Consider the following 15,636-nt stretch of genomic DNA (forward strand, 5'->3'; position numbering starts at 1 on the left):
AGTTTTAACATGCAAATTTTTATTAAGGTTTGATAAAATTATTGGAAGGTGATCATAATTTAAGGATTTCAATCCGATTTTTTTTTTAAAAGAAAAAAAAATATGGCACAATTCCTTGCAGTAGGGTGAAACACTCAATGGGAAGCAGACATGTAAAGTAAATAACCATAGCAGGGAGGATATAAGGAGATGACTAGTGTCTGTGGCAAACTGATGTAAGTAAAAATTACTTATCAAGAGAGGTGACTGGCGGGTGGCGCCTGTGGCTCAACGGGTAGGGCGCCGGTCCCATATGCCGGAGGTGGCGGGTTCAAGCCCAGCCCTGGCCAAAAATAAAAAAAAAAAAAAGAGAGGTGACTGGGCATATTTGGCTCACACCTGTAATCCCAGTACTTTGGGAGGCCAAGGCAGGATCGCCTGAGGGCTGGAGTTCAAGACCAGAGTGGGAGATACAGTAAAACCCTGTCTACAAAATATTTTAAACATTTAGTGAGCGTGGTAGCGTAAACTTGGGTTCCTAGCTACAGGGAGAATGAGCACAGGAGTTAAGATTGCAAGGAGCTGTGATTCTGCCATTGCAATAGAGTGAGAACCTTGTCTCATAAAAGAAAAATAGAAGAAAAAAAAATAGGGAGCAACAGTTCCAGTTGACTTTTTCCATGTTGGTACTCATATTTTTCGAAGCAAATGGAAGTCTGGATTTTTGTATGAAATCTGACTTTTAAATGTTGGTAGAATTTTGTCTTTAAACCTTATTGGGGCCAATCCAAACATAGCTGTTGATTGGATTAGGAAGACTACCAATTTAAGATTTCTTCCCAAGGCCAAATGTTTGAAGAGAGTGCACACAGTAAAAGTAAAGATTATATTTTAAGTACCGTGCACAATATACATTGATAGGGTATTGGTTTTAGTGCTTCCTAGCTGTCTGTTTGGACTGCTATAACAAATTGCCATAAACTGGGTGGTTATAAACAACAAATGTTTTTCCGACAGTTCTAGAGGCTAGGAAGTCCCAGATCAAAGCACCAGCAGATTTGGTATCTAGTAAAGGCTGCTCTTCTGTTCATAGTTGGTGCCATTTTGCTGTGTCCTGACATGGTGGGAGGGACAAACAGCCTCTCTTGGACTTCTTCTAAACGGGCTCTGATTTCATCGGTGAGGGGCCATCATCTAATTACCTCTTAAAGGCCCAACCTTAATTCTGTTGCACTGGGAATTAGGTTTCCACATATGAATGGGGAGGGGCAAACACCATGGTATTAGGTATGTCTTGACTGGAGCAAGGGATGTACCACTATTTTGAGGGTGCGGTTTTGCCTTCTGCACCATGTGATTTGGGTGCAATGTCTATATGTGGGCCCTAGTGTTTTAGGGAAGTCCAAACCAGGGTTTCTCCTTAAGGCCAAGTTAACACGGAACTGATTAAATGTTAGAGACAAAATGCTAAAGACAAATGCGAAGCCCGCACTTGCCTTTGCAATTATTGCTGGCAAGTTAGCACATGAACTATTTTCTTGCAAAGCGCACACATGCAAACTTGCTTAGTCCGAAAGCAATCGGCTTCTATTAGTAGTCCTAGCTGAGAACTGCCAGGTAAACAACGAACTCAGTTGACAGAAACGGTTCCGCGTTCCTCGGTAACTAAGGGCAACCCTGGGCTTCCGGATGTGACGTCAGCGTTCTTTCCCCTGTTCTTCCGTCTATCGATGGAACTCTGGGCTCCCGGATTTGGTTGTTGTGTACGTGGACCAAACCAGCGCATGCGCACGCAGGGTCTTGGTTTCAGCTGTGCGGGAAGAGCTGAGGGTAGCGTCCCCTCCGGGGAGGCAGTCGGGGTTATGGTCACCCGCTGACAGGGCCATCCAAGGGGAAAGGGGGTTGAAGCCGTTCTGCACCCTTCCCCGGGCCAGAGGCCTTCCCTCTTGGTGCTGTTGCCGCCACTGCCGGCTGAGGAGGGGCGATGAGTTGGTTTAACGCCTCCCAGCTCTCCAGCTTCGCTAAGCAGGCCCTGTCTCAGGCGCAGAAGTCCATCGACAGGGTCTTGGACATCCAAGAAGACGAACCGAGCGCCTGGGCCGAGACCATTCCATACGGAGAGCCGGGTAAGGGAGAAAGGAGCCTGGGCTCTTGCAGGCTTCTCTTCTCCAGAGGCAAACGGGTTAAATGGTGTTGTAGAGAGGGATCATTCTTCGTTGAGAGAGTTCTCAGAAAGTAATTTCTCCCCGGCCCCTTCCTAAAAGTTTCTTTAGTCTCCAAGTTGGTCTTTACTGTTTTCCAGAGGGAACATTCAAGCCCCAGGTTCTTCTTTGCCGTTGACCCTGGAGTGCGGGACCTGTCGACTTCAGTGACATGGACTTGATTTGTTGGTCTTGTCCCTAAGCCCTCCGTCAGCTCAGCTCTCTAGCACAACCTTCCTGATCTTGGAATTGCTTGGCATCTAGGGCACTTTTGGATCCAAGGTCTGAAGTGTGTAGATCACCAGGAAGGAAAGAACAATCGCTAACACTTAGTGAACATTTCGTGCTTGATGGCGCTGTAAAGCACATTTTATGTCTTTCTTAAGAACAACTCTTGGCTTGTTCTTACGTTGGTTAATATCTGTATTGGTTACGCTGGTTAATATCTGTGTTGTACAGAAGAGGAAAATGAGGCCCAGGTGGCTCTAGGTCACACATCGGGTGAGGTGCGCAATAAACCCATGGAATCTCTACCCTGCACTTTTTGGATTGTATCACTTTTTTATTTCTAAATACCTAAGTCTGTCGGTTATGGTCTTTGAGTTTGATCTTTCAGGCATTTTCAGTTACTTTTGTCTCTTAAGTCTTTAAGGAATAGTTTAGCATTTTGATGTGTGGGGCTAAGATTTGCAGATTTGGGGAGTTTGACCCGCTGTGTGAAAAAGGATAAGTTATTCTTGACTACTCTTACTGGTTTCTGTTCTTAATTTTACATGGATAAAAAAGTCAGGACCTAAATTTGAATTACCTTATTTTAAGATAAGTCCATGTGCCTATATCATGGTCTTACTGTTTTTTACAAGATAAAAAAGCATGTGTACCCCGTATTTTTAATTCCTAAATTCTAGGAAAGATGTAAGTTTCAAATATTAGGGTACTTGTTTGCTGAAATCTATGGTCGAATTATGATATACAATTTATTTTTGAAAACAGGTAGTCCAGGATAGACTTAGATTTTAGTGAAATGCTACAAATGTTTACTAATCATCTGCTTAATTTTAGATTACAAAAATGACCATAAGTCTTAAGAATTGAGTAATTTCAGTGGATGTCAGGTAACTCTGGAATTACATAAATCATTCTCTCCAAGAGGTAAAATTAATTCCTGTCGTTTATTAAAATGATGGTAATCAGTAAACCTAATCTTGCTTATTCATTTGCATCTTTAATTGTGGTTTTCTCTGTATTACATTGTTTTTATAGTGTATTGCACAAATGGATGGTGAACTATGTCTCCAGACCAAAGTTTTATATCAATACATACTTTTCATCCTAATTGCCTTTGAAGTCATATTAGATGATAATCTTTACTATAGAGCTTGATAATTTTTAGGAGCTTTTAGTTACACAAGTCACTCCCTACCAACTTCTAATCGTATAAGATTTATGGTAATATTGATTAACCCCCTCCCTTTTTTTTTTGAGACAGAGGCTCCCTTCATCATCCTGGGTTGAGTGCAGTGGTGTCATTTCAGCTCACTGCAACCTCCAACTCATGGGCTCAAGTGATCCTCCTGCCTCAACCTCTCAATGCTGAGACTAAAGGGGCATGCCACCACACCTGTCTAATTTTTTCTGTAATGTTTTTGGTAGAGACAGGGTCTTGTTCTTGCTAAGCTGGTCTTGAACTCCTGACCTCAAGCAGTCCTCCCACCTTGGCCTCCCAGAGTACTGAACTATAGGCGAGAGCCACTGTGCCTGGCCTCAGCCACTTTTTAATTTATAAAAGAAAAAAAATTTAAAGAAATTTTTAAACATTTTAGTGACTGCACTATTTTTTTTTACCATCAGGTTTTTAGTAATAGCTGTTTTTATGACTAATATGATAATTATCTTTTCCTCCAAGAAGATTGTTATTTATTTTCTTTGTAGTGTTTTTCAACAACCCTGATATCAATTACCTCCTATATGAAAGAACAATAGTTCTTTAAAAATGTACATTTTTCAAAATCAAATTCATAATGATCTAATTTCTGGAATAATTTAGAATTTGGAAAAGGAAGAAAACTTTCTCTTAGAGTGGGTTTGGAGAGTGGGACTTGGAGAATAGGAGTGTCATTGATAACAGGAAAATAGATTTATTCTCTGGAACCTAACTGTTCTCATTAGTTCAATTAAATCTTTGGAAAAGAACATTTTTCATTGATGTCTTAGCTTCAGTTTTGAGTGTTTCCCTCTGTGTAGCTCATAACTATGTTTTACTATTGATACTATAAGAATAAAATTAATATGAAACTGATTAAATAGGTAGGACCATTCTGCAGGGACTGCACATGGCTTGAAAGTAAGTATGCTGCCTATTACATGAAATGAATCATATGTATCTTGGACTTACCGTGTGTTATAAAACATATGCTATTACTTCCTTAATTTGTTGTGGAAGGGAATAACATACTTGCTTCTGGTAGTCTAGGCTAGGTCTAGTCTTTCATCTGTGCTCCTACTTTCTCTGGGCAGATTCAATATCACTTTTCTTCTTTAAGGCCCAAAGTTAACTGAGCTAATAAATGATGTAGTAAACAATGGGTTTAGCTGATGCAAATTACAGGTTGTATTTCATAGGGGTTTTTATTCTAAATTTGTATTTGTAATGATTGTAATGATTGAAATGTTAATATATATAGTGTTCTTTTCCTTTTTAATTTTTTTTTGTTGTTGTTAAAGGAATAAGTCCTACTGTCAGTGGAGGATGGGATACTTCAAGCTGGGGGTTGAAATCAAACACCGAACCTCAGAGTCCACCAATAGCCTCTCCTAAAGCAATAACAAAGCCAGTTCGGAGGACTGTAGTAGATGAATCTGAAAATTTCTTCAGTGCCTTTCTTTCTCCATCGGATGTCCAGACCATTCAGAAGAGTCCAGTGGTATCAAAACCTCCAGCTAAATCACAGCGACCAGAAGAAGAAGTCAAAAACACCTTACAGGAATCCTTACATACTGGACAGTCAGGAATTAGTGAAACAAATGAATCAAAAGTAAACGATTCTTCTTTGTGTGTATCAGGGGAAACTCTGGCAGGAGGTACTCCACCATTTAAAACTGAAGGCAAACATGAAGAATCTGTCAATAAAGAATCTGATATGAAGGTACCAACTGTTCATTTGAAAGTATCTGAAAGTGAAGTTAATGTAAAAACAACTACAGAAAATGTATCTAATATATCTACACAGTCTCTCACAGCAGAAACAAAAGACCTGGCTTTAGAAGCTAAGGAGCAAAAACATGAAGACAGACAGAGCAATACACCTTCTCCTCCTGTGAGTACCTTCTCATCAGGTACTTCTACCACCAGTGATATTGAAGTTTTAGATCATGAAAGTGTGATAAGTGAGAGCTCAGCAAGTTCAAGACAAGAAACTACAGATTCAAAATCAAGTCTTCATTTGATGCAGACATCTTTTCAGCTTCTCACTGCATCTACCTGTCCTGAATATAATCGTTTAGATGATTTTCAAAAACTCACTGAGAGTTGCTGCTCATCTGATGCTTTTGAAAGAATAGACTCATTTAGTGTGCAGTCATTAGATAGCCGGAGTGTAAGTGAAATAAATTCAGATGATGAATTGTCAGGCAAAGGATATGCTTTAGTGCCTATTATAGTTAATCCTTCAACACCAAAGACTAAGGTAATGGAATCTGTTGAGGGAAAATCTGAAGAAGTAATAACTGAAACATTAATTATACCCACTGAGGAAGCAGAAATGGAAGAAAGTGGACGAAGTGCAACTCCTGTTAACTGTGAACAGCCTCATACCTTAGTTTCTCCTGCACCAATAAATGAAGGACAGACTGTCTCAGACAAGGTGGCCGAGCAATGTGAAGCTGCTGAAAGTCAGCCAGAAGTACTTTCTGAGAAGGAAGATGTTTGCAAGGTAACTCTATAGAAGTGAAGGGATGTTTTTAGACATGCTTTCTAGAGAGTAAATCATTTGTCTTAAAATGTTTTCTTTGGTACATAATAATCAGTATCAATTTTAAAAAGTATTTTGACATTTCAGCATAGCATTAAGGACTTTAAAATTGAACAATTACTGATACTATTTGAAATTTCCCCAAGGCAATTATGTTAGAGTAAGTTGCTATTTCAATATAACGAAACATAAAGGTTTCAATCTTACATCTTTATCGCTAAGTCCTTATCACCTTAAAATTCTCTTATGCTATGCTTACTAGTATGTCAGTCTGCAAAGGACTGTTTTCTTATGTTAACAGGTATCTTCAACTCCAAGTAGTGAGCTAAAACAAACCTAAATGTTTGGTTTTTCTTATATCTGAATTTGTTTTTTTATGTTTACACTTATTTGTAGCAAATCTGAAATGAGAATTTAGTCTTTATATCAGTTATTCATGTTTTTATGTGAATATTTTAATATTAATATTTTCATTTCTATATAAGAAATATCTCCTTATATTGCTTCAATTTATTTTTTATTCATTTATTTTTTTTTGTAGTTTTTGGCTGGGGCTGGGTTTGAACCCACCACCTACAACATATGGGGCCAGTGCCTTATTCCTTTGAGCCACAGGCGCTGCCCGCTTCAGTTTATTTTTATTTTTATTTTTTTTTCCCGCCACCCTCAGTGCATGTGGCTGGTGCCATAACCACTGTGCTACAGACGCCGAGCCCATTGTCAGATATATTTTTTTTATTAAATAATTTATTTTTATTGTTAAATCATAGCTGTGTACATTAGTGCAATCAAGGGGTACAGTGTGCTGGTTTCATATACAATCTGAAATATTTTCATCAAACTGTTCAACATAACCTTCATGGCATTTTCTTAGTTACTGTATGTAGGCATTTGTATTCTGCATGCTTCAGTTTATTATCGCTTTGCGTCACTTCTGATATCTCCTGTTAATAGCTATATCTCACCAGAATGAAAAAAGGAAATGTCCAAGGAACAAAGGCATTGCCTAAGAATGGCAGATTGCTTCTACCTAATACATACAAAAGGAAGTGATGTAAATTCTTTTACTGACATTGAGTCACACTTTGGGTTTTTCCTATGATTTTTTTAGATAGAAAATTGAGTTGGATCTGGCATCTCTGATAGATTTCTGAAATATAGGATGTCTTAAAGAAATGTATTGAATTATTTAATACAAAAAAGTGCCAAATTCTGTTAACCTAGGTTTAATATCATTCAGAAATAAAATCCCATGCAGTATTATTCCAATGAGTAATAATTATATACTATAAAATATATAATAGCACTTTGAATTCCTAAAATCCAACATTAATTACTATCATTAAGATATTTTTAACATCTGTAGTCCCAGCTACTTGGGAGTCTGAGGCACGAGAACCGCTTAAGCCCAAGAGTTTGCTGTGAGCTATGACGCCCGTGGCATTCTACCGAGGGCGACATAGTGAGACTCTTGTCTTAAAAAAAAAAAATATATATATATATATACTTTTTCAATATACTTAAGAAGGTAAGTGATTTCTTTTTTTTATTTTTTTATTTTTTTGGTAAGTGATTTCTAAATTAATCTAGACTTTTGGTTTTTGAATCCAAAAGGCACCCTTCCTCCCTTTTATATATGTAAGTTTATCACTACATAAGCAGGACCTAAGGAATAAGGTATTCTAAGCATTAATTTTTGTTTAGCTTTATACTGATACATTTTTGAGGTTTTAAAATTACACGCTTATGGGTTTTCTAAAATTGTATTTTTTTTTGTAGAGACAGAGTCTCACTTTACTGCCCTCAGTAGAGTGCCGTGGCGTCACACGGCTCACAGCAACCTCCAGCTCTTGGGCTTATGTGATTCTTTTGCCTCAGCCTCCCAAGTAGCTGGGACTATAGGCACCCGCCACAACGGCCGGCTATTTTTTTGTTGTTGCAGTTTGGCCGGGGCTGGGTTTGAACCCACCACCCTCGGCATATGGGGCCGGTGCCCTACTCACTGAGCCACAGGCGCCGCCATCTAAAATTGTATTGTTAAAATGCAGTGTATCATACTAAGAAAATTACATGTTTGGGTTAAAGAATAATAAGGAATATAGGTAATTGTATATGCACTACTAAGCTAAGATATAGAACATTACCAGAGGCTTTGAAGTCCCCCCCACTTTTTGTTTTTTTGGGCCAGGGTCTTACTATGTGGCCCTCGGTACGGTGCTGTGTCATCACAGCTCACAGCAACCTCAAACTCTTGAGCTTAAGCAATTCTCTTGCCTTAGCCTCCCAAGTAGCTGGGACCATAGGCACCTGCCACAAGGCCCAGCTATTTTTTTTGTTGTTGTTGCAGGTGTCATTGTTGCTTAGCTGGCCCAGGCCATGTTCAAACCCACCAGCCTCAGTGTATGTGGCTGGCGCCGTAACCACTGTGCTACTAGCACTGAGCCTGAAGCCCCTTTTTGACATTCTTGATTTCATCTCTCTCCCTTCCTCTTTTGGTGCATGTACAGACTATATACAGGCTGCTCTAAATGTTCTTGTATGTGTCACCCAGTACAGTTATGTGAGAGTTTTTTGCTTTCCAAAGGTGGAATATATTAGAGGTATGCAGCACTCCTATTAGACATTGCCTAATTGTTTTCCAAAGTAGTTTGTTAATTTATATTCTTACCAGCTATGTGATTGAGTATGAATTTATACTCTCCTAGAGTCTCTCCAGCTTTGTAAGAATCTTATTGTTCTATATCCACTGTGTTCCCAATAATTTTTTTTTAATTAAATCATAGCTGTATACAGTAATGCAATCATGAGGTACAATGTGCTGGTTTTATGTACAGTTTGAAATATTTTCATCGAACTGGTTACCATTTTCTTAGTTATTGTGTTCAGACATTTATATTCTACATTTAGTAGTTTCACCCCAATATTGTTTTTAATTGTTTTTACGAAATAGTTTTGGTTTATTTATTATAGTGATTAGGTTACCTTTACCACTTATTGCCTTCATGTAAAAATGGCCTTTTTAAAAGTTAAATGTTTTGATTTTCATGTATTCTCTTTATCTAGACAGTTGAATTTCTGAATGAGAAACTGGAGAAAAGAGAGGCTCAGTTATTATCTCTTAGTAAAGAAAAAGCACTTCTAGAAGAAGCTTATGATAACCTGAAAGAGTAAGTATTTTACAAATGTGAGTAACTTTATACATTTTGTGGAGGTCCATATGCTTATTATTTAAGAATATTTTAGAAATTTAAATGTTTTATAATTTAATCTGTTTATAATTACTGAAAATTGTATAGCATTTTAACTATAACTTTTCTTACAGTTTTTACTCAAACTATCTTTATCATATTACCTTTGGCATTGAAGAGAGGTGTTTTGCAAAAACAGACAAAAGTGTTCCCTTTATAATGAAATAGTCCTTTCGTATTAGAGATTTAAACATGTGTTTAAGGAAAACTGTGCTATTATAATTTAAAAATTACTGAGTGTTAGTTTCTTTTAAGGAGGTGATTGGGAAAATGTGACAAAAGAAGACTGAGAATTGAAATATTTACTTCTTATTTTTGCACATTAAATATTCATCACATTTTCACTTTCTAATGGTTTTCTGAGGTGTTTTAAAATAAATATAGCAAGTAATTTTTCTCTTAAAGGTTAATAGGCCTAAAACTGAGCTATTTTAATAAGCTCAGTTGGAGAAAATGTTATCTTCCTTTTGAGAACTGAACTCATCTTGTGACTTATGAAATATATAAACACTATCTTCATTCTTAAATATTATTTTAAATTTAAGTGAAATGTTCAGAGTGAAAGAAGAAAGCAGTAGCATTTCTTCCTTGAAAGATGAGTTTACTCAAAGAATTGCAGAAGCAGAAAAGAAAGTTCAACTAGCCTGCAAAGAGAGAGATGCTGCTAAAAAGGTAATAGAAATTTAAAATAATATTAATTAAATTCTGAGACATTAATTTTTAAGCAGTACATTAATAATTTTTTAGTATTGGGGGAAAAAAGAGAAGTAGTATAGTGTATTAATATTTAAATTGTAGATTTTTTCTTATAATTTGCTGTTTTTTTATATTTTAAAAACAAATATTTATAGCAAGAATTAGAGTAATTTTTATAAATGATAATTTCATCAAAATAAATAACACTTAAATCTAGACGGTACTTTATAAATAAATATCATTTCCCTTATTTGTTATTTTCCATTTAAACTTAGCATTCATCTATACTTCTTCAAGTCAAATTAATTTTAAAATACAAATTTCTAATGGTTGTGGAGACATAATGTTGACTTATTCTAATGCAGAATTTTTTAAGCTGTATGCTATTAATCTTTTGGGCTGGATAACTCTGTTGTGTGGGACTGTCCTATGCATTATGGGATATGTAACAGCATCCCTGGCCCCTATCCATGACATGCCAGTAGCACCCTCCTCCTTGCCAGTTGGAGTAGTTGAAAATATTGCCAGACTTTGCCAGGTATCCCCTTGGAACCAAATTTGGTCTAATTTGGAATGGTTGCCTATTTCAGAAATTGGAAACTAAGGTTAATAATTATTGCTTGCATCCCAGATATTACTAATAACATTATTTAGCCTTTCCCACTTAGATTGCTTCCCCCTTCTTGACAAGTGGTAATTGTTAATTTATAATTTTTCTGAGTGTACACATGCAGAAAAGAAATAGGTCACACACCTGAGACTACTAACCAGTATACCTCTTCCTGTCCCTAACTCTGTACTAAGTTGTTTCAGATGTAATGCTTAACCTCAGTGTAGATTACACATAGTGGGTAGGGCACCAGCCACATACACCAAGGCTGGCGGGTTTGAACCCGACCTGGGCCAGCTAAACAACAATGACAACTGCAACAACAATAAATAGCCGGGCGTTATGGCGGGCGCCTGTAGTCCCAGTTACTTGGGAGGCTGAGGCAAGAGAATCACTTAAGCCCGAGAGTTAGAGGTTGCTGTGAGCTATAACGTCACAGCACTCTGAGGATAAGATAACATAGTGAGACTCTGTCTCAATCAAAAAAAAAGAATACATGTAGAGATAGTGAAGAAGGGTTTTGAAAGTTAACTTATTCTCATTTATCTTTTCATTTTAAAACTTGTTTATGTATCTGAGTTTAAGTTTTATATGTTATGCTTGAAACTCTTTTCTTAGTTTTAGTTAGCCAAAGTTATAGTTTACCTGAATAAAATTTGCAGCTTCTTACTAGGGATGTGGTTATGGAAGGCTTCTTTGGATGGGGAAAAAACCTGAATGAAAATAATTCTTTATGGTATTCACAGATTTTTTTTTCAACTAGGAAATCAAAATTATAAAAGAAGAACTTGCCACTAGATTAAATAGTAGTGAAACTTCAGACCTCTTGCAAGAGAAAGATGAGCAGATCCAAGGGTTAATGGAAGAAGGTAAGTAAAGTATTTATGTGATTACGAAAAATATTATAAGAACAGGAAAAGTAGTTGCCACCTGACTAGTTGATGCATCCTAATTAAAAATACTGAAAGCAGGCTCTGCACCTGTAGCTCAGCAGCTAGGGCGCCAGCCACATACACCAGGGCTGGTGAGTTTGAACCCAGCCTGGGCCTGCTGAACAACAATGGCAACTACAACAAAAAAATAGCCAGATGTTGTGATGGTCCCTGTAGTCCCAGCTACTTGGGAGGCTGAGGCAAGAGAATCACTTAAGCCTAGGAGTTTGAGGTTGCTGTGAGCTACAATGCCATGGCACTCTACCGAGGGCAACATAGTAAAACTCTATCTCAAAAAAAAAAAAAAATATGGGGTGGCGCCTGTGGCTCAAAGGAATAGGGCGCCAGCCCCATATGCCGGAGGTGGCCAGTTTAAACCCAGCCCTGGACAAAAACTGCAAAAAAAAAAACATTGAAAACATGGAAGGTTTGTTCTTAAACCATGGAAATGGTAAGTGACAGTTCACAAAAGAATGGGGAGTAAGGTATAATGAGACAGAGGTATGTGTGTGTAGCTTTTTGCTTCTAGGGAGGAAAAAAAACTCCTTGAAAAATAGGCAAAAACATCCAATACTAAGAAACCCTTTTTTGTGTGTGTGCAGAAATCTTATTTTATTTTTACATTTTTATTTTTTATTTTTTTATTTATTGTTTGGGATTCAGTGAGGGTACAAGAAATGAGGTTACACTGATTGCATTTGTTAAAGTCTCTCTTACAGTCGTGTTTTGCCCCCAAAAGGTGTAGCACATACCAAGACTGCACCCCCTTCCCTCTTTCCCTCTCTCTGCTCTGCCTTTCCCCACCCCTTCCTCCTTCTTTCTCTCTCTGTTCTCCCCTTCCCCCACCCCCATTGTGTCATTAATTGTCCTCATATCAAAATTGAGTCCATAGGATTCATGCTTCTCCATTCTTGTGATGCTTTACTAAGAATAACATGTTCCACTTCCATCTGGGTTAATACAAAGGCTGTAAAGTCTCCATTTTTTTTAATGGCTAAATAGTATTCCATAGTGTACATATACCAAAGCTTGTTAATCCATTCCTGGGTTGGTGGGCATTCAGGCTGTTTCCACATTTTGGTGATTGTAAATTGAGCTGCAATAAATAGTCTAGTGCAAGTGTCCTTATGATAGAAGGATTTTTTTCCTTCTGGGTAGATGCCCAGTAATGGGATTGCAGTATCAAATGGGAGGTCTAGCTTGAGTTCTTTGAGGGTTCTCCATACTTCCTTCCAAAAAGGTTGTATTAGTTTGCAGTCTCACCAGCAGTGTAAAAGTGTTCCCTTCTCTCCACAGCCACGCCAGCATCTTCAGTTTTGAGATTTTGTGATGTGGGCCATTCTCACTGGGATTAGATGGTATCTCAGAGTGGTTTTGATTTGCATTTCTCTAATAATTAGGGATGATGAGCATTTCTTCATATGTTTGTTAGCCATTCCGTCTGTCTTCTTTAGAAAATGTTCTATTCATGTCTCTTGCTCATTGATATATGGGATTATTGGCTTTTTTCGTGTGGATTAATTTGAGTTCTCAATAGCTCCTAGTTATCAAGTGTTTGTCTGATTCAAAATATGCAAATATCCTTTCCCATGGTGTAGGTTGTCTATTTGCTTTGGTTGTTGTCTCCTTAGCTGTACAGAAGCTTTTCAGTTTAATGAAGTCCCATTTGTTTATTTTTGTTGTTCTTGTAGTTGCCACAGCAGTCTTCTTCATGAAGTCTTTCCCCAGACTGATATCTTCCAGTGTTTTTTCTATGATTTCCGGGATTTGTATTGTTCATGCCTTAAATTTAAGCCCTTTATCCATCTTGAATCAATTTTTGTGAGTGGAGAAAGGTCCTGGTCCAGTTTCAGTCTTTTACATGTGGATATCCAGTTCTTCCAGCACCATTTATTGAATAGGGAGTCTTTCCCCCAAGGTATGTTATTGTTTGGTTTATTGAAGATTAGGTGGTTGTAAGGTGTTAATTTCATTTCCTGGTTTTCTCTTCGGATTCCAAATGTCTATGTCTCTATTTTTTGTGCCAGTACCATGCTGTCTTGACCACTGTGGCTTTGTAGTATAGCCAAAAATCTGGTATGGTGATGCCCCCAGCTTTGCTTGTTTTTATTTGTTTTGTTTGTTCTTTTGTAGAGACAGAGTCTTACTGTACCGTCCTTGGTAGGGTGCTGTGGTGTCACAAGGCTTACAGCAACCTCTAACTCTTGGGCTTACGTGATTCTCTTGCCTCAGCCTCCCAAACAACTGGGACTACAGGTGCCCACCACAACGCCCGGCTATTTTTTTATTGCAGTTTGGCCAGGGCTGGGTTTGAACCCGCCACCCTCGGCATATGGGGCCGGTGCCCTACTCACTGAGCCACAGGCGCCGCCCCTCAGCTTTGTTTTTAATACTAAGAACTGCGTTAGTTATATAGGGTTTTTTTCTGGTTCCATACAAAACGTAGAATCATTTTTTCCAAATCTTGAAAGTATGATGTTGGTATCTTAATAGGGATGGCATTAAATAGGTAGATTGCTTTGGGAAGTATAGACATTTTAACAATGTTGATTCTTCCCATCCATGAGCATAGTATATTCTTCCATTTGTTAATGTCCTCTGCTATTTCCTTTCCGAGGATTTCATAATTTTCTTTATAGAGGTCTTTCACCTCCTTCGTTAGGTATATTCCTAGGTATTTCATTTTCTTTGAAACTATGGTGAAGGGAGTTGTGTCCTTAATTAGCCTCTCATCTTGACTGTTATTGGCGTACACAAAGGCTACTGACTTGTGGACATTGATTTTATATCCTGAAACATTACTGTATTTTTCGATGACTTCTAGGAGTCTTGTGAGTCTTTGGGGTTCTCTAAGTATAAGATCATGTTGTCAGCAAAGAGGGAGAGTTTGATCTCCTCTGCTCCCACTTGGATTCCCTTTATTTCCTTGTCTTGCCTAATTGTATTGGCTAGAACTTCCAGCACTATGTTGAATAGTAAAGGTGACAGAGGACAACCTTGTCTGGTTCCAGTTCTAAGAGGAAAAGCTTTCAGTTTTACTCCATTCAGTAAAATATTAGCTGTGGGTTTGTCATAGATAGCTTCAATCAGTTTCAGAAATGTGCCACATATGCCTATACTGTTCAGTGTTCTAATTAGAAAAGGATGCTGGATTTTATCAAATGCTTTTTCTCATCTATTGAGAGGATCGTATGATCTTTATTTTTGCCTCTGTTAATATGGTGGATAACGTTTATGGACTTGCGTATGTTAAACCAGCCTTGCATCCCTGGGATGAAACCTACTTGATCATGATGTATAACTTTTTTAATGATAAGCTGTAATCTATTGGCTAAGCTTTTTGTTGAGAATTGTTCTGAAATTCTTCTTTCTAGTTGGGTCTTTTTTTGGTTTTGGTATCAGGGTGATGTTTGCTTCGTAGAACATGTTGGGGAAGATTCCTTCGTCCAATTTTTTGGAATAATTTCTATATACGGGAATAAGCTATTCCTTGAAGATTTGATAGAATTCTGGTGTGAAGCCATCTGGACCAGGGAATTTTTTTTGTTGGAAGTTTTTTTATTGTTTCTTTAATCTCAGTGCTTGAAACTGGTCTCTTCAGGAGCTCTATTTCTTCCTGGCTAAGTCTAGGGAGAGGCTGTGATTCCAAATATTGATCCATTTCCTTCACATTGTCAAATTTCTGACCATAAAATTTCTGGTAGTATTTAGAGATAATCTCTTGTATCTCTGTGGGATCAGTTGTTATTTCCCCTTTATCTTTATTGATTGAGGTTACCAGAGATTTTACTTTTCTATTTCTAGTTAGTCTGGGCAAAAATTTATCTATTTTATTTATTTTTTCAAAAAATCAAGTACTTATTTCATTAATTTGATGAATGATTCTTTTGTTTTCAATTTCATTGACCTTTGATTTAATTTTGGATATTTCTTTTCTTCTGCTGGGTTTAGGCTTAGATTGTTCTTCTTTTCCAGTTCCATAAGGTGGCTTATGAGTTT

The 15,636-nt window shown here is 37.5% G+C and overlaps 1 protein-coding gene across 3 annotated transcripts in view; it reads left to right on the forward strand.

Moving 5' to 3' along the window:
- Window positions 1-1,692: 1,692 nt before the first annotated feature.
- The window catches only part of TMF1 (TATA element modulatory factor 1), a 63,687-nt gene continuing 49,743 nt past the window's right edge, over window positions 1,693-15,636 (forward strand). For 2 of the 3 annotated variants that reach the window (XM_053599243.1, XM_053599242.1), the window contains exons 1-5: window positions 1,750-2,105; window positions 4,905-6,112; window positions 9,215-9,318; window positions 9,945-10,071; window positions 11,469-11,574. In XM_053599243.1, coding sequence (XP_053455218.1) covers window positions 1,964-2,105; window positions 4,905-6,112; window positions 9,215-9,318; window positions 9,945-10,071; window positions 11,469-11,574 — 1,687 coding nt within the window. In that variant the 5' untranslated portion in view covers window positions 1,750-1,963. Of the gene's footprint in view, window positions 2,106-4,904; window positions 6,113-9,214; window positions 9,319-9,944; window positions 10,072-11,468; window positions 11,575-15,636 lie in introns of all 3 variants that reach the window. The other variant, XM_053599241.1, reaches the window with a different exon arrangement.

This window comes from Nycticebus coucang, chromosome 8 (assembly GCF_027406575.1).
Source record: "Nycticebus coucang isolate mNycCou1 chromosome 8, mNycCou1.pri, whole genome shotgun sequence".
Classification (NCBI taxonomy): domain Eukaryota; kingdom Metazoa; phylum Chordata; class Mammalia; order Primates; family Lorisidae; genus Nycticebus; species Nycticebus coucang.